This window comes from Gasterosteus aculeatus, chromosome 5, assembly GCF_964276395.1.
Source record: "Gasterosteus aculeatus chromosome 5, fGasAcu3.hap1.1, whole genome shotgun sequence".
Classification (NCBI taxonomy): Eukaryota; Metazoa; Chordata; class Actinopteri; order Perciformes; family Gasterosteidae; genus Gasterosteus; species Gasterosteus aculeatus.
The window spans coordinates 6,325,141-6,345,795 of record NC_135692.1 but is presented as its reverse complement, the minus strand read 5'-3'; the positions used below and the strand labels follow the sequence as shown (position 1 = coordinate 6,345,795).

The 20,655-nt window shown below is 47.3% G+C and overlaps 3 protein-coding genes across 4 annotated transcripts; 2 read left to right on the top strand and 1 right to left on the bottom strand.

Annotated features, from left to right (window-relative positions):
• Positions 1-971: 971 nt before the first annotated feature.
• wbp2 (WW domain binding protein 2) lies at positions 972-11,699 on the top strand. Its single transcript, XM_040177577.2, has 8 exons — positions 972-1,251; positions 2,305-2,413; positions 2,603-2,738; positions 2,879-2,971; positions 3,064-3,210; positions 3,303-3,425; positions 4,079-4,155; positions 10,506-11,699. The coding sequence occupies exons 1-8, from the start codon at positions 1,193-1,195 to the stop codon at positions 10,551-10,553; spliced, it is 792 nt and encodes a 263-aa protein (XP_040033511.1). The 5' UTR covers positions 972-1,192; the 3' UTR covers positions 10,554-11,699.
• Positions 11,574-16,633, bottom strand: trim65 (tripartite motif containing 65). 2 transcript variants are annotated; one of them, XM_040177569.2, is made up of 8 exons: positions 16,506-16,633; positions 15,591-16,040; positions 15,365-15,460; positions 15,001-15,231; positions 14,673-14,841; positions 14,501-14,590; positions 14,067-14,284; positions 11,574-13,564 (listed from the first exon to the last, which is right to left on the bottom strand). In XM_040177569.2, the coding sequence occupies exons 1-8, from the start codon at positions 16,524-16,526 to the stop codon at positions 13,256-13,258; spliced, it is 1,584 nt and encodes a 527-aa protein (XP_040033503.1). In that variant the 5' UTR covers positions 16,527-16,633; the 3' UTR covers positions 11,574-13,255. The 2 variants fall into 2 exon arrangements, with proteins under 2 accessions (XP_040033503.1, XP_077958915.1); XM_078102789.1 differs by having other exon boundaries at positions 15,591-16,019; positions 16,506-16,592.
• On the top strand, positions 16,387-20,194 carry mrpl38 (mitochondrial ribosomal protein L38). The gene is made up of 9 exons (XM_078102795.1): positions 16,387-16,966; positions 17,457-17,645; positions 17,770-17,901; positions 17,992-18,194; positions 18,399-18,471; positions 18,587-18,632; positions 19,418-19,576; positions 19,695-19,831; positions 19,979-20,194. Exons 1-9 carry the CDS (start codon positions 16,882-16,884, stop codon positions 20,113-20,115), a joined length of 1,161 nt encoding a protein of 386 aa, XP_077958921.1. The 5' UTR covers positions 16,387-16,881; the 3' UTR covers positions 20,116-20,194.
• Positions 20,195-20,655: the final 461 nt, after the last annotated feature.

Here is a 20,655-nt window from a genome sequence, read left to right as displayed (position 1 = left end):
GTGATATTCATTTCAATACGTGTATGATTCATTTTAGTTTTTTTTTTCTTACTTTAGTTTTATTGATGTAAATAAGAAAAATACTGCAAATATAGTGAGAATTGTGAAAAATGACAATGGAGAAGACCAAATGTATTTTGGATCTTGGCACCAACTAGCAATTGTCATCATTAATTCATTTGTGGATTTTTTGGTTAGAAACATTGTTGGAAAGAGATTTTCTTTTTTAAATAGCCACAATTTTCTAAAGCCTTTGTTCAGTTTATCGAATGGCTTCTTTTGTCCGACCATCAGTCCAAAACCCACTGAGAGAGAATAAAAAAAAATGACTGATGATGATTTGCATTTGAGAAGCATAAAAGGGTGAAGTCAACAGAAGATAAGAGTTGCGACATTTGACCCTGTGTTTGAAAAAAAACTTTTTTTAATCATTTGACATACAAAAAAGACAGTTCCATCCAGTCCCACTTTGTGGTTGGTACCTTGTGTGTGGGTGTGTGTGTGTGGGTGTTTGTGTGTCACAGAGACAAAGAAAGGACAGACTATTGTTTGCCAACCCACATGAAGTTGCATTTTTTTTCACAACCTTGCGGGCCCTTTAGCAACCTAACTGCTCTTCTATCCTTAACTCATTTGCAGAAGAGCTGTTTCTTACTTTAAAAGCCTCATGTCGTTTTCTGGATGTAAATAAAGAATGGCTTTAGACCAATATTATTATTAAAAATATTATTATTAAAAATAACCTATGGTGTCTCACAAAATAATCGTCTTGTAATGTGGACTAAAAATGATAATTGTTACTGTTATATTCCCCATTTAGAAACGTCTCTGTGTACTCGCCCTACACATTATTTCTCACCATTCATTGCATTATTTTAATTCTGACAAAATATTTCTCATACAAAAACGTAGTGGGTAATTTTTTTTAGAAAACAACTGTAACTGTAAAAAAAATGGACGTAAACGCATTTCATTTACAAAAGGACGCGTGACGTCACGCGGTGAGCGTGTCACACGAATGGCGGAAGGACAGGTGCAACATCACAACCAAGCAGAATTATCGAAACAACCGTTATCAACGCAGGGGGGAAAAAGCTACCGAGGCGGCAGACAGGCCTGTAGACACGTCGTCTGGTAGAGGAACACAACCGTTCACCTTTCTGCCGTCGGGAGAGTCTGGAGGCCGGTCGACATGACTCTGAACCAGAACAACTCGGAGTCCGGCGGAGTCATCATCAACAACAGCGAAAGGTAACGTGTGCAACGCTTTAGCGTCAGCTAACGTTAGCCGTTACCGTTAACCGGACTCACGCGTCACGCTCTCACCGGGGAGAACGTCACACCGTGCTCGTTTAGTTATAACGAAGGCACCAAAAAAAAATAAAACAGGTGTCTGTGCGAACTGATTCTTGACGTCACTTTAACTTCACCGAGGAGGCAACTTTTAGCATCGGTTAGCTTCATTTTCACACGAGCCGGTGTAATTCTGCGATAAAGCAAGTGGTTTCTGACAGTCGAGCGGTTATTCTAACGTTACCGTCGCTTTAACGAGGTGCTACGTAAGCCGAATTGAACTGTGGCTCGCGCTTATTCCAAAACGAAACCAGATATAACGTCACGCATACGTGTTACTTTCGTTGTTGTAAAGCCATTTTTGTTAACAAGACTATTCGGGTTGTACCTCACAGAACCGGGTGTCAGACCCGAAGCCCAAACACGGCCTACAAGCGGTTATCACCCCCGCAGTCCGCCGTAGAAGGCTTCACGCGACTGCAGACGTACTTACGTATTCACTACTTGTAAAACTACTTGTTTTAAACGTTATATTTAGCCCACCTGGCTGAGGCTACAATATTATTAAAACCTTTGTGTTAGTTGAGTTGATTTTCGGTGCTTGTGATGCTGCATCATCCTGCTCCACCATGAATCGTGTGTTTTTGTTTTGCGCCGTCCAGACCAAGTCACAGCGAATCACACGAATACACACGAGACAGATTCTGCTGGAACACACTGGAGCGCAGTAATAACCCCATTACAGCTGACCCAGAACCAGTAGTTAGCCTGTTACTAGATGACACTTCGGCTAATCCCTTTATTGTGGTTCTGTTAACTGAAAACATCCTGATCGGAGTTACCCAACAGTTGCACAACAACCGAGTGATCTTATTTTTTTTAAAAGCTGTTAACAGATTATAGTTGTGGGGTTTGAGTCTTACTGTTTGTCAAATAAAGTCCTGTACAGATAATGTAGGAATGCACCGAATTGTTCTGTCACGTACTGATTGTGTCCATTTCTGTCACCAGTGTGTTGATGAACTACGATAACGTGGAGCTTGTCTTCTGTGATGCGGACAGTCTGCCAGAAGCCTTCAGAAAGAGCAAGAAAGGCAGCATCTACCTAACTCCATACAGGGTTTGTTCGCCACAGCCTTGTTTACATAAATGTGTCACCATCGATGGCAAGTAACACAACAATCTGTAGAACTCTTGATGAACTACTGAGCAGTATTTGGTTTTGTTTTCCCCTTGTCCTTTAAGGGAAAATGCTTTGTGAGTTCATGTGAGTGCTGAGATGATGTTGGTTGCTGTTGTTGTCTCTCAGGTGATCTTTCTGGCTAAAGGGCGGGATGCACTGCAGTCCTTTATGATGCCCTTCTACCTTATAAAGGGCTGTGAGATAAAACAACCTGTATTGGGAGCCAATTACATCAAGGGCACTGTCAACTCTGAGCCTGGAGGTAGGTATATATATATATATACATGTGCATGAGGTGCATGTGTTTCATTTGGGTTACATGTGATTGGAGAGTATTCTGTGTCTGCCAGTTTGTTGGGCAGACCGTAACTCCAGGGATTTTTATTGTGTTGTCACATACAGGTGGCTGGGAGGGCACTGCTACGTTCAAGCTCATCTTTGCTGCTGGAGGAGCTATAGAGTTTGGCCAGCACATGCTGCAGGTTGCAGCGCAGGGTATGGTTACAAAGCCACATTACTAGTATGATAAAATCCTGGTTATGGAGGTTTTGGCTGATAGGCCACCGTTGTTTCTTCATGTCTCGCAGCGTCAAGAGGTCAGCCAGTGACTTCTGGGTTTGGTGGATGCCCTTACATGGCTAACGGGGCTTATGCTTACCCTCCTCCCCCTGCTAATGGGATGTACCCCGCTGGACCTCCCCCCGGCTACTCCTACCCCAACCCTCCTCCACCAGGTAGGGGCTATAATAATCACCTCCTTCAACTCTTGTGCGAGTGTTTGCCGTCTCGCTCATCTAATCTGCAGCTCTGTGCAACATCTACCCAGGTGTATTCTACCCCAACCCTCCAGCGTTTGATGCGTCTGCGGCCTACATACCCCCGCCTCCTTATTCTGCTCCTCTAGGCCAGCAGCCCCCACATGACCCGGACCTTCCCTCCTCAGCAGCAGGTGAGGCTCTCTGGCAGAGTCTTAAGTGGCGACCGCTCCAATTCCTTCCTGGTGCTAATTCAGCCAATGATAAATTAGAAAGAAAGAAAGAAAGAAAGGGAGGACTCTGGGTTGCTGTATGGTGCTTACATTGGGAATCGATTGCAGCTGACTTGTCATTTTGTGTGACAAGGTTTGTGTTGCTGATGTTAAGCAAATCAGTGGAACACAGTTAGTTGCATTGAACGTATATAATCACTTGATATATGTCAGTATTAAGTGAGCGGGAAGCTTTATTCTTAAACTTGAAAACATTCAAACAAAACATTAAAAACTGTCCGCCACATCACTCGTGGTCTCCATCAGTCATTCTCATGGAATTAACACATGAACGGTGTGAATAACTGTAGACAATGCCATGAAATATTGTGGCCCTGAGTATTGGCTTGGATTGCACATTTAAAGAACTGCAAAAGAAAACGTTTTCACCTCACATTGTAACAGGTTAAGTAGCTCCAGACACAGAATAAGGTATTTTTATATTTTAAATTTCCTTCTCCCACGGACATGATGCCACCCTTTGTACCTCAGACTTGATACGCATCAGCAATTTAATGTCAGTTCCGTATTAATCGTGAACCCATCTTCTTTCTCATTATCCGTCTCTGTCCCAGCGGAGGCCAAAGCTGCTGAAGCAGCCGCAAGCGCTGGCGGTGCCACACCAGCTCCTACACATGTGTACCTGCCACAGGTAGGCGCAAATAATCCCAAACTAATAGAATGTAGATGTAGTGTTCTTCTTGGCATTCCTAGGTGTCCCAGTTTACTTTGCAGCAGTTTGCTGTATGTTTGCTGTAGGCAATATGACTAATGTGCAGCAAAAAACGATTTCCCCAATCCAATTTGTTATGGTGTGACGCAATACAACAGATCACCAAATGACTTGGCTTTCAAGACGCAATCCCTGTTTACTGGAGGGCTCTCTCTCTCTCTCTCTCTCTCTCTCTCTCTCTCTCTCTCTCTCTCTCTCTCTCTCTCTCTCTCTCTCTCTCTCTCTCTCTCTCTCTCTCTCTCTCTCTCTCTCTCTCTCTCTCTCTCTCTCTATGGCGGTTGGGTGCGTGGTGAGCTGGTGAGTTTGGTGGAGAGTTTGGTGACTTTTCTAGGACTGTCTTTCTACTGTTCCTCTTATTTCACAGGGTGAGTGAGTAACGGTAGTCTGTAGTGGTTCTGGGGTTTTGGTGGTGATTAGGGGACGGAGGACCGTGCCTCGTGTCGGGAATGGCGTCCTCCGAGACGCCGTCTCTGAGGCATGGGGTTCGGGTCCAGCCCGACCCCGGCGTCCCGGTAGAAGCTGTCTTGCTGGCCATCGGGGAGTGCGTGGGGCACGCTAACCTGTCCCACGCCTCCCGCATGAACCGGGGGTTGCTGGTGTTCCTGAAGGAGGAGCGGCTGGTGGCGGAGCTAGTGGCAAGCGGCGTAACCGTAGACGGGGTGTACCTGCAGGTGTCACCGCTCGCGGTGCCCTCTACGCGGGTTACCTTGTCAGGTGTCCCCCCCTTCATACCCAACCAGGTGCTGGAGCGCGAGCTACTGCGCTTCGGAAAACTTGCGAGTGGTTTCCGGTCCGTGGGACTGGGCTGCAAGAGCGATAAACTTAAACATGTCCAATCCTTCAGGAGACAAGTGTCCATGTTCCTCACATGTCCTTCACAGACGCTAGAGGTGTCCTTCAGAGTGAAGCACGGCGAGGGTCACTATATGATCTACGCAAATACGGGTAGCATTAAGTGTTTTCTGTGCGGGGGAATGGGGCACAAGCGTGACGCTTGTCCTCACAAGCCCGCCGAAGAGCGCGCAGAATCGGAGCCCGCACCGGCAGAAGGGCTCGGTGACGCCGGGGCGCCGATGGATGACGAGCCAGCGGGAGGCGATGCGCCGCCGGCTGAGACAGGAGTGGAGGTGAGTCACGGCAGACAGGTGGGCTCACATGAGAGGGATCAGAGCCCAACTACCGGTATTAATACAGCGGAAAGGAGGGGGGTGGAGGAGAAGGAAGGAGCAGAGGAAACAGGAGCGGAAGACAGGACGGAAGTTAGGGAGGGAGTGAAAAACGGGGAAAGGGAGATAGAAAATACAAGAGCAGAGGAGTTGAACGTTGAAGTGGAAAGGACAGGGGAGGAGGGGAGAGGTGTGGCAGAGGGAATAAGCACAAAGTGCAGAGAGGAAGGCAGAGGAGCAGAAGAGGATGAGAATCGAGAGGCCAAAACAACGAGTGAAGATGACAGGACAGGAGTGGAGATGAGACTTGGAGCTGAGGACAAGACCAGTGAGGAGGGAAAGGAAGAGTCTCAGAAAACAAACAATAGGTGGGAGCAGAGAGAAGGAAAAAAGGATGATGGGAAAAAGGCTGAGGAAAAGAACTGTGTGGGGGAAGAGGGGGCAGAGACTGAAGGTGTTGCACACTGTAACAGAGCAGGTGAAGTAGGCAGCAGCGCTGACCCCCCAGGTGGAATGGGTGGAGGGGCACCGCCCGAGAAAGAGGAGGAGGCGATGGACTGCGACAGTGAATCAGATAACCTCTCTGACTCGGGCTCCATGTCTGCAGATGGAGACGTGTACTCTTTGGAAGAGATAAACAGCTTCCTGGATGACACGTTTGGGAAGTCCATCAAGGTTTTAGATTATTTCCCAGACGGTGCTAAATTCATCAGAACTGCTGTGCTTTTGCAGAAAGTTTATGATGATAACTCTCTGGATAAGAAAAAGCGCTTCAGACTGAAGAAGCATGTAACTATTCTCAGGAAGATAATGGAGAGAGACGGAGTGAAGGGTTCCAAGAGGCTGAGGACCAGTGATTGATTTTGGGATGAATGTGCTGCACTCCTTTTTTGTGTTACAGTTTCCTGTTTTTGTCTGCGTCACTGCTTCTTTTCTCTTTCTAATGCACAAGGTGATTTTGGGCTCTTTAAACATAAATGGTGGGAGGGACCGCCAGAAGAGAGCGGTCACTGCAGAAATAATCAAACAAAAGAGGTTAGACATTGTCTTTCTGCAGGAGACCCACAGCGACCCTCACAACGAGGTGGACTGGGGTCTGTGGTGGGGGGGGCAGTATGTCCTGTCTCATGGGACCAACCTGTCTGCAGGTGTGGCCGTCCTCTTCTCACCTGGGCTGGACGTTAGCATCCTCTCCTCTACAGAAGTGGAGGCGGGCAGGGCATTAGTGGTCAAAGCATCCATAGCTGGCATCATTTTTGTGTTCATTAACATATATGCCCCGAATCAAGGCCCTCTTAGAACAGACCTCTTCCTCAAATTAAGGGATGCCCTGCTGCACTACGACCAAGACGAGTGTATAGTGATGGGGGGAGACTGGAACTGTACTGTTAACTTTTTTTTAGACAGGACAGGGGAGGAGCCTCACCATCAGTCATCTGCCACTCTGTCCCGGGTGATTGCTGAGGCAGGTGTGGAGGATGCATGGAGGGTCAAACATCCTCGGGCGAGGCAGTACACGTGGGTGAAAATGTTGGAGGGGAACATCAGAGCAGCCAGGCTGGACAGGGTTTACGTGTCCTCCAGTTATGGTAATCGCCTATTAAACTGCCACATTCTCCCAGTGGGTTTCACAGACCATCACCTGGTCACCCTAGACTTCCATATCTCACCAACCAAAAAATCCAACTCCTACTGGCACTTTAATGTGAAGCTGTTGCAGGACAGGGACTTCTGTGAGAAATTTAAGATTTTCTGGGGGATCTGGGGGAAGAGGAAGAGCGAATTTCAGTCACTTAGTCTGTGGTGGGATGTGGGAAAGGCCCACATTCGAGTCTTTGTGCAGCAGTACACTAGCGGCTCCTCCTACAAAGTCAAGAAAGTCACTGAGTGTTTAGAGAAGGAGATCAGGGACATGGAGCACAGCTTTTTCCCCCACACTAGCACAGATGCCCACAAGCTTCAGCAGAAAAAAGACAGACTGGGGTCCTTCCTAAAGGAACAGGCTAAAGGTGCTCTAGTCAGATCAAGGTTTATAAGTGTGAGGGACATGGATGCTCCTACATCCTTTTTCTTTAACCTGGAGCGGTCTGTCTCTCGGGCCAAACAAATGGTGTGTCTCCGCCTCCCTGACGGCAAGATGACAGCTGATCCGACTGAGATGAGGCAGCACGCCGTCGCCTTCTACAGCGCCCTCTACAGGAAAGAGGCCGACCACTGCGAGAGTGCTGCAGAACTGCTTCAAGGTCTCCCACAGTTGGGCCCAGAAGACAAGGCCTTCCTAGATGCTGACATCTCCCTGGCGGAGCTGACTGTTGCGGCGGGTCAGATGGCTGCTGGTAAGGCCCCTGGACTCGACGGACTGCCTGCAGACTTTTATAAACACTTCTGGGACTGTTTGGGAGCCGACCTGTGGCAGGTGCTGCAGGAGAGCTCGCAGACGGGCCTGCTACCAACATCGTGCCGAAACGCAGTACTCTCCCTGCTACCTAAGAAGGGAGATCTGTCCTTGTTAAAGAACTGGAGACCGGTGGCGTTGTTGTGCACAGACTACAAACTTTTCTCTAAGGTGCTCGCCAACCGGCTTAAAAAATGTCTCGCCTGTATTATTCACAGAGACCAGTCCTACTGCGTGCCAGACAGATCCATAATGGACAATATATTTCTTATGAGGGACCTGTTGGACATTGGTAAACTGTGTAATATTGATTTTGGTGTCATTGCCCTAGATCAGGAGAAGGCCTTTGACAGGGTGGACCATGATTTTCTTTTTTCCACTTTAAGAGCTTTTGGTTTTGGTGAAGGGTTTATGTCACTGTTGGGTGCGATGTACAAAAAAGCCACTTGTCTGGTGAAGGCGGGGGGCGCGCTGAGCGGTCCAGTTCAGGTCGAGAGAGGCATCAGACAGGGATGTCCCATCTCTGGGCAGCTGTACTCCATAGCCATTGAACCACTCCTCAACACTTTAAGATCCCGTCTGTCTGGAGTCGTGTTGCCTGGACTGCCTCAGCGCCCCCCCCTGATGGTGTCAGCATATGCTGATGACGTAAACGTGTTTGTGAAGGATCAGAGGGATGTCCTGCTCCTAAGCAGCTGTATTAACACTTACGAGAGGGCTTCTTCAGCCAAAGTGAACTGGGGGAAGAGTGAGGCCTTGCAGGTTGGTCAATGGGCCAATGGAGAAGCACCAAAACTACCGGGCAACCTCAGATGGGGTAGGCAGGGGTTAAAGGTTTTGGGTGTTTTTCTAGGAACTGAGGAGTTTCAGAAACAGAACTGGGAAGGGGCTTTGGACAGAGTGCGCGCTAGACTGTCGAGGTGGAGGTGGCTGCTGCCTCGGCTGTCCTACAGGGGGAGGGTCCTTGTTGTCAACAACCTGGTCGCCTCGGCCCTTTGGCACAGGCTGGCGGCTCTAACTCCACCCCGGGACCTGATTGCTGAGATCCAGAGGGCCGTTGTGGACTTCTTCTGGTCAGGCCTTCACTGGTTGAAAGCTGCTGTGCTGTATTTACCGATCCAGGAGGGGGGTCAAGGCCTGGTGGACATCGCCTCACGGGTGACAGCTTTTAGACTACTGACCGCCCAGAGACTGCTCTACAGTTCCGGCCTGCCATGGACTGATGCTGCATGTGTACTACTAAGGAGGGCTGGACGCATGGGGTATGATAAGCATCTTTTCCTGCTTGAGCCCCAGCTAGTAGATATAACTGGTCTGACAGTGTTCTACGAGTCCGTCCTCCAGGCGTGGCAGGTTCTCACTCACAAGCGGAGTGGTGAGACAACACCAGGGATGTGGCTTTTTGAGGAGCCGCTGCTTGGGGGCAAGCTCATCACATCCCAAGCCCTGACATCCGTCAGCTTAAGAACCCGACTGAGAGAGGCCGGCTGTGTGAAACTGGGTCACTTGGTGAAGATCTCCATCCCTCACCTGGCAGAGCTGACCCACATCCGTTCCAACAGGCTCCTGCTCAGGCTGGTGGAGGAGGTCTGTGCTTCCCTGCCAGAAGGTTTCAGGTCATTTGTAAAAGACCGATCACTCTCTGACCAATGGGACGGTGGGTGTGAGTACGCCTTCCCCCCCCTTGATGTCTCTGCGGCTGCAGGACAGTGGACAGCAGGTGAGGATACACTGCTGTCCCTGAAGACACCACAACTGGGTGACTTTGAGTCTCTGGGGAGAAAGGCAGCATACCAGGTCTCCGTGAAGGTCTCAAACTTGCGCTCTCTAACGGGGGTGAAGGTGTCAAGGTGGGTCGACTTTTTTGGCAGGAAGTGCTCCCCGGGGGGCTGCTGGCGGTCTCTGTACAAGCCTCCTGTGGACAAACGGACAGGGGACCTCCAGTGGAGGGTTGTGCATGGAGCCATAGCTACCAACAAATATCTGGTACACCTGGACCCGGGAGGGGGGGACAAGTGTCCTTTCTGTCCTCTGCCAGAAACCGTCTACCACCTGTTTGCTGAGTGCTCCAGACTGAAGGGACTATTCAAACGTTTACAGGCATGGTTTCGGGGCTTAGGGGAACAATTCTCTCTACCTCTATTTATTTACGGACCAAAATATTCTGCTCGCAAGAAGAACGTTCACACTCTGCTAAACTTCCTTTCAGGAATGTCCAAACTGGCCATTTGGAAAACGAGACAGAACCGTGTGCGTGGTGGAGGGTCGGAGGACGCAAATCTGATGCTGACAGGGCTGCTGGCCGCTCGGCTCAGGGTGGAGTTTGGCTACTACAAACTGACCAACAACACCGAACTCTTTGTTACCATTTGGGGTCTGAAGAACCTCCTGTGTTCAGTCAGCGAGAACGCTCTGGTCATCCATCTGTGATTTATGTTGTTCTCTTCACATGATTTAGGCTTGTTGTAGATCCTCATTGACCGTTTATATGTAACCGTTTAATTTTAACCGAAATGATGTAATAAAAGACCCTTTGAAAATCAAAAAAAAATCTCTCTCTCTCTCTCTCTCTCTCTCTCTCTCTCTCTCTCTCTCTCTCTCTCTCTCTCTCACACTATTTTAAGGCACAGTTGAATGAAAATAGCGTCGCTCAGAATTGTTTCTGTGCAACAGTGTTGTCTCAAACGATGAATTTCCTCCCTCTGTAGGACAAGCCTCCCCCCTACTCTCCTCCTGAAGACAAGAAGAACCAGTAGACCTGCCGGATCTCCATCTCTTGTTCTCTCTACCCTCGGCCAACGTGGACACCCCCCCCCCTCTCCCCCCCTCCCCCTCTCATCTCTCCGGTCACCTTCCGACTCATTCCTTGTGGTTTCACCTTCTCATCTTCTACCTTTCACATTGCTTTTAATTATTCATAAATTGTGATTCAGAAGCACGGAATGGGAGGAGTTGGTAGCAATCTTTGAGGGAACGCCACAGTTGTCTGGATTTAGAGGCTATGTGGTTGATTTGTTTTTAGCATTTGTTTTTAGCATTCAATTTGCCTTGCAGCTCTCCTGGGAATCATACCGCCACCCTAAACTTCAGATTCATATTTTTCTCTATTAAAACTAGGAGGCACCTAACCACGTTTACTTTGCTAGTGGCAAGCTGAATGCAGTGTTTTCTTTTTCTATTATTTGTTTGTACAGGCTTTTAATATGTAGACCTTTTGAACATTGCAACATTTTCTCGAGAAGACTAACCTAGAGGGTTAAACAAAACTTTTGTAAAGGGAGCGGATTGCCCTGGCATGTTTTAGTGGACGAGAGGAGCAAAGATTAGAGCAGCGGCGAGCCGACGCGTTGAATTCCTGATCCTGGATTAGAGCAGAGAGCGAGGGCAACGAGGCGGGGAGGGATTATGAGCAGAGCAGTTACCCAATGATGTCACTTCCTGTTTTTCTTATGGCTCTAAAAAAAATCGAGGAAAACAAATGGTTCGACTCACTGTCATCTGCTTCACCTTTCATTCTTCTGTCATTTTAGACGTTGTGGAAACAAATAAAAGGCGTTTCTACTTTTCTGTGGTCGTGATCTTTACTCCGCAGTTGGAATCTAATGTGAGCGCCCTCAGTATCTGAGTATCTACTCTTCCTTCCTCTCTAGTCACATATCTATATACTGTATCTGTGGCACATCCGCGGCTGATTCTTTGCACTCTCAGAATGCTACGTGTCGGGCTCCTGTTCGCTCTGTCATGGCTGTGTGTATTATAATAACAATAAAGCTCTATTTATTTCAAACTAATTTATTGAATAATTCATGTAAAATGGCTCAAGTACAAAAAAGAAAGCACGATCTCAACTAGTGCATGTGTGCATTGGATTTTATTAAACGGATGTTGATTCATGTGAAAAACAAGTTTCTTTTGCCTTTATTTCTACACTGAGCATCGCCAAATCACAAATTGATGGGTGTCCCACTTAAAACAGCATTAGTGTACCGAACACAAACCTATTCCAGTGTCTGCACAAGGGCTGATGTTTCATGTCATTGGGCTGAAAACGTGCTTTTCCCGTCTCTGACAACTTGTGCAAATCCACGGCAGCTTCCCACATTCTGCCGCATGATGTCGTGAACCTCGACGCCTCAAGCTCACAGCCATCCGTTCTTAAGTGCTCAGGATGTTTTTTTCTTTTTAAAAGACCATTAAAAACCAAATGTACAGCACAGAAAATTCCATCACAACACTGTCAAAGTTTAAAAAACTGTACAGGCCGGGTGAACTCCCAAAGTCCCTTGTTTCAGTTTCGTAGTGTCAGTGATGTGCAGCCTACCATTTGGTTTCACCAAATTCAGTGCTTGTGGTACAACAGAAAGGCGTTGTACTTTTAATGGGACAGTACCTAGTAAAATTCTATCCACTGTAGCCTGGTGTGGGTTATTGTCCCACATGCACAACATTATAAACTGGCTCACAGCTTTTCTTTTGGTGAATTCTGCTAAACAAACCCAAAACTTGTTAGAAATCTTCATAACATTATTTAATAATTCAAGTATAACCAGCGATTCCAGAGAGCAAGGGCCACTTAAGTTGAGCCTGAGCAATTCCTCAACAATTGCCGTGCTACAGCAATGTAAAAAAGAAAAGTGTGGCTGTCTTATACTGCTACGACTTCTCGTGTGTGTGCCTGTACGACTCGAGTCGGTTTTATCTGTTCCCACCGCTGCATGAGAAGAGCGGACCGGATGAAAGAGCGGCTGGAGGCCCTTACCTGGAGGAAATGTGCTTGTTCACTTCCTGATGGAGATTAAGAGTAAGTATTCTACAGCAATCAGATGCTAACTAAACTTAGTTTAACCAGCACCTCTAGAGCTCACTGATTCTAATCCATAGGGAAAAGGTGACTTTATGACTATTTATTCTACTTTCTGCCATCTCAACTGGTTGCCAGGCAACATTGTATTATAGGCGCTGTTATGCGTATCCAATACCTTTGGTCAGAGCCAGCGTAGCTGTTTCCAGCCTTCATGCTAAGCTAGGCTAGCCAGCTACTGCATGTAGCTTCTTTAAAACCAAGTATTGATTTTCTCATCTTACCCTCAGCAAGAAAGTGAATAAGCAGATCTCCCAAAAAGAAAGAAAGTCAGAGGCAATACTACACGTTACTTAGTAATCACACTATTTTGTTTGCCTTTAAAATCAAACGGCAGTAATACATGATCCCGCCTTGCGTTGCAACAAAGAAACTTTTGAAGGAATGAAGGAAGTGTTGTCGTCGTCCAAATAGAAACCGAGGGCTCCTTAGCACCCGGCACTAACTCCCCTAGCTGTTTTTGTTGTGTGGTAAGTGCTCCTGTAATAAGTCAAAGCCTCTGCTTAAAACATTCAAGGAAGGCAGTCATTGTAAAGAAAAAGAACACAATTAAAAACCTAAATGTCTTAAAGGGGGGACTCAGCCAGTGCCATCGGCTCACGGGGAGCAGAGGGTGACGCTGACTCCCTCACCTATCCAGCAGGCGGGGAACAGCTCCCGGCTGAAGGCACAGTGGAAGGCGTGCAGCCTGGTCTGTCCGTCTCCGTAGTACGTGAGTGTCCCCGCCTCGTAGTCCAGCAGCATGCCGATGCGGCTGTGCCGCGACGCGCCGGCCACAATCTCCCGCCGGCCGTCGTGCCAGGCGCTGAGCTGGTGCTCGTCGAGCTGCAGGCTCCAAGACAGCTCGTTCATACCCACCATGGACCTCTTGGCCTTCTCCTTCCTGGGGATGGTCTCATAGGTGACCTGATGAGAAGCACGAAGGAAGATGAGAGTGAGTCGTGTGCCGCGGCGGTGGAAGCAGACCCCGGAGGAAAAGCCGAGGCTGATCACCAAAGTAATTTCTCCGGGGGCCATAAATGTTGATGAAAATGTCTCGGCAATCCACCCTATCGCTGTGAATTCTTCTGAGTTTTAGTAAACTGCCGCTGAAGATATTTGAAGTGCTATCCTGTTATTGCAGCAACGCCAATGTCAATGACAAAAAAGCATTGAGAGTCTTCAAAACGACTACCCAGCAGACGAGGTTCCCTTGTCAAATACTTTTAAAAGGCTCAGCTATAATATCTTCCCCCTAGAAGTCTGTCAGACTTTCCCACGTTTATTCCCGACCATCAGCAAATCAAATGAAAACTATGGAGTAGATTGACACGTGGCCCTACAGGTCACCGTCTCTTTAAGATCGCATAGTGGTTCCTGTCGGATTTCTATCCAAAACCGCACAAAGACAACAGGCAGGGTTGTTTACCCCGAGGTAGGCCCAGGGCTTGGACACCTCCAGCTCCCAGTAGTGCTGCCCATGTGTGAAGCCCTGAAAGCAGAGCACCTGCCACGTGTGGTCGAAGCGCGCTTCGTGGGGCGGGACGGTGCGCGGCCCGGAGGTCAGGTGCTCCGCCTTGCGGTACTCCTGAGACAGAAACAGGTGCCCGTTGGCCGTGCGGGGGTCGAAGGTCAGAGAGCAGCGGTCTGTTGTGCCAAACAAAGGAATCAGACGGATTGCAGGCAGATATCCACAGTGTTAGCATGCTATGCTACGGTCACAGGAATAACTAAGGCAATGTGTGACTTTGCTGCCCCCCGTCTTTGACTTTCCACATTCAATGTCATCCAAACACTGAGGCTTATTACCTCTACAAATTACAATCAGCAGGATAGGGTTGATAGTCGGAGCAAACGACTTACAAGCAGTAAGGCCCTCCTTCCCCCCCGGGTGGCACGGAGCGGCCGGACTGGGAACGACAGCTAGGATCGGCCTTTTGTCCTGAGGTGAACCTGGAGACCAACAACAAGCTCGAGAGGCACGCAGCAAACAACGCGGAACAAACCGCTGGCATTCCGAGCGAAGGCACGTTACCTTCTTCGTCCGCACTCACAGCGGCGTTCACAGCTTTCTCCAGGTCCTCAAACACCAGCTTGGAGACTCGGGTCAGGACATCGGTGACGCCGTTCAATCGATCTTGAAGGTTTGAAGTCACTACTGTGGGGATGTCTTTGAAACGTGGGACTTCCAGGACCATTGATTCCTGAGAGGAGACATGGCGTTTGAAAGAAACCCTCCATGACTTTGGCGGTTGGTGATTTTACCTCCCAGCGTTAGTTGAGCGGAGGCACTGTTTCTGGTTGTTTTGGTGTTACATAACGGTCCCTGCATTTGAGTTAAATGATGGTGAAAGGGTACAAACCTTGATGAGATCTGTATCGGAGAGGTTACGTACAGCTGCGATCTGCGACTGGCTCTCTCCGAGTTTCTGGCAGCGCTCCTCGAGCTCCGCTTGCCGCGCCGCTGCCTCGTTCATGGCGACTTTTTTCTGCTCCTGAATAAAGAGCTCTGTAGCCTCCTGCTTCTCAACCAGTATCTTGATCAGGGCGGAGAACTTGACACTGACCCAGCTGGAGGTCTGCTGAAGAGTCACCTATTGATGGAAAGTGTACAATCATACCTTAAAAGATGTGGCATCATTAGGTTAAAATTCTTCTTTTCCAGGTGTTTTATGGATCTACATTATCTTCATCGTACTTTCACCGGGGGAAAGGTTTGTGGTTTACCTCAGCTTGATTGATATTCTCAGCCAAGTCTGCGATACTTTTCAGCGTCTCTTCAGTGAGTTTTCCCACCTCGTTACTCTTCCTTTCCAGCAGCAGCTGTAAAGAGCACACGTCAAAGTGAGAACGCACACGCTTTGCACAGTCACAATTACACCCCTCCTTTTGACGCTCGCCATCGGGGGAATCGCGAGCCGCGCCGCAACACCAGCTTGTCGTGTTACTTTACCTCTTGATTTTCCCTTTCCGCCTCCAGCAACACCTTGTCGTGGTTTGCACACTCCGAGATGCCGCACTCGCAGCACACAGACATTTTGTCCTGCCTGCAGTAGTAAACCAGCGGCTTTTTATGGCGATCGCACAGCAGCATGGGTCTCGTCGCTTCGCCCCCCCTGGCGAGTGACTCTCTACAGCAGGGGCCGGTGCTGTTTGCGGCCTCGGTCAGGACCGACATGGACACGTTCCTCTTGAGAACGGGCCTGGTGGCGAACTCCTCGTTGCACATCGGGCACCCAGGGCCGATGCCAGACTTGCTCTTGGTGTCCCAGTGAGTGGCGATGCACTTTTGACAGAAGGTGTGACCGCAGGGGATGGTGACGGGGATCCGGAAGCGGTCCAGGCATATGGCGCAGATCAGGCTTGAATTCTGAGACTCCATCTGTGACGGATGAGTGGACCTCTGTGAGGAGACAGGAAAGAAGACAGTGATGTGATGAAACTCAAACATAGAAGTGTCTCATCGTGCACCTTGATATTAATGGAACATAACTGTTTATTACGTTCCTGTTAAGAGGTTAGTGTCACATTGCTATTAGAAGAAAGCTTCCCAAAGGGGTTAAATAATAATAAAACGCTCATAAAAAACACCGCAATTTTGGTTAGTGCCAGTTATCAGACTGTGGAGCAGCAAAGCCACGGCGAGACTTTCGTCCTCACGGTAACGTGGACTACACACGTTAAGCCAAGTGGAAGGAACAGCTAGCGCTTGCTAACATCACCCTGGATTCAGGTCACTTAGCAGCCGTAGAATAGAGACAAATAACAACATTCAAGCCATCACAACAGTCCGCGCTCACATTTAAGCTCAAACCGATATATACACACGTATGTATATATCATCGAAGAACACAATAGCATTCCTTACCCCTTCAACAGATAAATACATTCGTGTACGGCATTTGTGTGAATGCTGAATGTCGTCAGACGAAGCCTTCCCAATGACGACACACGTAAAAATGATGCATTCATGGGCTGTTGGAAAAATTGTTAATCGCATTGAAACTAGACAGTAACTACAATGTAACACGTTTATACATGTACGATTAATACTAATTTAGGGGCTTTACAGGGTCGTTTTTTTACAACGAGATGCAATGTCTGCTGCTGTCAATACAAAAGAATCCTTTTTGGTAAAAAAAAGAAGTAATTTTTGATTACTCACAAACTACGACAGAAAAAAGCTCGTTTCTCCCCTCTCGGCCACCATATCTTCTAGAAAAAAAGGAAAAAATCACTCCAAGATGGCGCTGCGCTGCGTCTGCATCAGTGCCCTGCGAACTGGGACAGATTTTGGGGTCAATAATGCCAGAACATTTGTCTCAACAGGTATCGTGACGAGGCCGCTTAATGCTTCACATTTAGCATTCTTTACAGCATGTAACGTTACACCCGTTACCGCGCTCTCTCATTTATTAAAGACTTTCTCTGAGCTGCCCTAAATCGGTTGCGGAAGCTAGCCTTTCTAAATTTTCGGCGTGACGCTGCTTAGCGGGATATCTTAGTGTGTAGGACATAGTTGGTGTCCCGGACATGTTGACAGCGGGAAAAACAATGTTTACAATGACGATGTATGAATGACCGGATCAGGTCGATACCAGCGCACTGCTAATTCACCGGCGTTAGCGTCCGTTTAACCGACTCTGTTTAACACTATTCAACGTTGTATAATTAAAACAGTATTTGACTCAAAAGTTAAGGCGCTGACGCTTACTTTAAGATCACCTGAAAACGAAACGCAATCATTTCTATCAATAGATTTCAGGACAGCGTTCGCTAACTAACCGCCTTTCGGGGGGGGAATGTGTCCACACAACAGCGGTCCTCTGCAGGCGGCCCACACCTCGGGGTCCACTGCCCAATGACGAGTTTGACGCTCAAAACCTGGAGTCGGTGGAGCGGTACCGCAGCTACACTCGTTACCTGAAACAAGCCGAGGAGACCACCAACCAACCTGCCTGGTGGAAGACCTACAGGAGCTACGTGGAAAGAAATGACCCCGAGCACGGTGAGACGCCGAGGAGGCCGCGACTGTTGACGCCAACACGACTAACGTTACGTCCAGCGTTGCATTTCATCCCAGAAGAAGCTTGTGAAATCAACAATGTCCTCTGGTTCTGCGTTGGATACAGGAGCAGAAAAAGTGGACATTGGACTTCCGTACTATCGACCCAGCAGGACCAAAGAGGCAAAGGAGAGGAAGCAGGTGATGAAGGAGAACAAGAAGAACGTTGAGCTGGAGAGGGCTTGTCGTCTGCGCACTTGTAAGTTTTACCATAATGGGAATACCAATGCGTTTTTAAATGGTTTAAATGGATATTTGTGATAACAATCTTTCCCCTATGCCCCACCAGTTAAGATCCCCCTGGATCGAGTGCATGAGACCTGGGAGAAGAGCAGCGGTCCGTTTCATGTAAAGAGGCTGGCCGACCACTACGGCGTCTTCAGGGATCTCTTCCCCATGGCGTATTTCCTTCCTCAAGTCCCACTCCGGATCCTCTATGGCCAGGACAACAGTGGTCAAGTGCATTATGGGAATCGGCTGACACCAACAGAAGTACGTAACTAAGTTTAAGAGTGTCCTAAGTTGGCCTGGAATGTATATTCCAAAGGTCAAGGTCACCTGAAGTTAAACCTCCCCCCTGCATCCTCTAAGGCAAAGCCCCCTCCATGTACCTTGCATTTCCTTTTATTCACTTTTCTGCTCTTTACCCATCTTTCCTTTAAACGTCTGTTTCTTGCCTTTTACATTTCTCCTTAGGCAGCTTCTTTCCCTCAAATCAGCTTCGATGCAGAGGAGGGCTCCCTGTGGACCCTTCTGCTCACCTGTCCAGGTCAGCATCTGCTACCACAAGAGGCCTCTCACGAATTAATCAACACACTTTATTCATGAATTCTTCGCATTTACGAACCGTTTGAAAATAAAACTTGTCTTTTCTTTTTTTTTAGATGAGCATCTTCTGGATAATGAAACTGAATATGTCCATTGGCTGGTGTGAGTATTTCAACTCGACTCTGCTTTAATCTTGGCAGCAACATTTTCCTTTTACAAGCAGGTTTAAAAATGTGATTAATGACAATTAATTAGTAAAGATTAATCAATTAATTAATGAATCAATTACATCTCCCATCAATTTACTTTTTTTTATCAGCCTAATCCCAAATTTCATTTAAAATAAAAGCCCATCTACTTGAAAATATTATTAGTTTATTCGTACTTTGATATTTGAGAGAAGGATTTCATTGCTGAGTTTGAAATTAAAAGGCTGTTTTAACATACGTTTTTTAAAAATCTTGATTTATAAACTTAAAAATAAAAATAATGGTGACACGTTTTATTTTTCTGACTTGGTTATAATGCTGAAGGTGTTTCTCTTTCATTAACAACCAAAAAAACTGATGGTTAATCAATAATTAAGGCTGTTATCTGGGATCTTCCGGAAAGATGAGGCATGCCGAATTGGAGAAGGAAACCGGTACTGCTCAGACCCAATTTTCAAAGTTATCCGTCTTCTACAGCATTTCTAACCTTCAATTTTTTGTTAAAGTCATGCGTCGTGTAGAAGATCTGTGTAAACACAGCAAAGTATTTGCGTATTTAAATGGGAACGTAGTAGTGTGAGGATACGGCCTTCGAGGGGACTTTTCAGTAAAGTAGGAGACCACTTGATCCATTAGTGAAACATCAAAAAATTTGCATATTTATTTTATTTAGATGGAGGAAATGCTATTTTAATTATTTTCAACTAGAACAGCCTGAAATCAGCTGTGTTTCTGTAGAGGGAACATACCGGACGCAGCTGTGCAGGCCGGGGAAGAGCTGTGTCACTACCTGCCCCCGTTCCCTGCCAGAGGAACGGGCTTCCACCGCTACGTCTATGTCCTCTTCAAGCAAGAGAGACCCGTCAACTTCCGGGAGGATGTCAGGCCGTCGCCCTGGTGAGCAATCTCAAACCTATGAAATGAAACTCCCATCGTTCACATGTACTTTTACACTCATTGAATAAATCCTGATCATGTCTTGCCCCCCCCCCCCCCCCACCACCCTCCCGCGCAGCCATTCTCTGGTGGATCGTTCCTTTAAGACGATGGATTTCTACAGAAAGCACCAGGACAACATGACACCTGCAGGCTTGGCTTTCTTCCAGTGTCAGTGGGACGAATCCGTCTCCGACACCTTTCATAACACACTCGGTGAGCCACGTCAACACTCACTGACAAAGGGAACATTTGGTCATGTGACCTTTTGATTTTCTTTCTGATATTTTGCGACAAAAAAGTTTTGTGGGATGTGTGGTTTGTTTAGTAACCATAATGCCTGTATGTATCTTCTGCCCTTAGATATGAGGGAGCCAGTGTTTGAGTTCATCCGGCCTCCAGTGTACCATCCTCCACAGGTCAAATACCCTCATCGACAGCCGTTACGCTACCTAGACAGATACAGAGATGGCAAGAAGCACAGCTATGGAATATATTGATATGGTAAAAACACATTTCTTTGCAAATGTAAATGCTTGTGTATTTATGTGAAAAAAATAAAGTTGTTTTTTTTGTCAACTGTGTGGAGTTTAAATTATGTTATTTGAAAGGGAACTTTAAAGGGATTTTGGATTTGGATGGTAACTCCAAATCTTTCACATGTATTTGCATGTCTTCGGCAATACTACATCACTTATAAGCCTAATAATTGGTATGAGGAATGTGGAAGACGCAGCTCGTTACAGAATGCCTGTTACTGCAGAGCCGACGTGATCACCAAAGAGCTGCTTCTAAATGTTAGTCCTGCACTTGATTAAGTAGGCAGGGCGTCATTTGATAAAGAATATGTGTACCCATTGCCAGGCGGATACATATCCAAATGCTGAAAAAAAGAATCTCTGAACATTTCCTGTGATTAAAATGACAGATTTATAAAATTGTGCTTGCTTGAGGTGTCAGCACTTTTACTCCTGTGGCGTTAACCTCGTTGAAGTTTGGCCAGCATGCCTGCTCTTCTATAGGCTGTTGAAACACAAAAC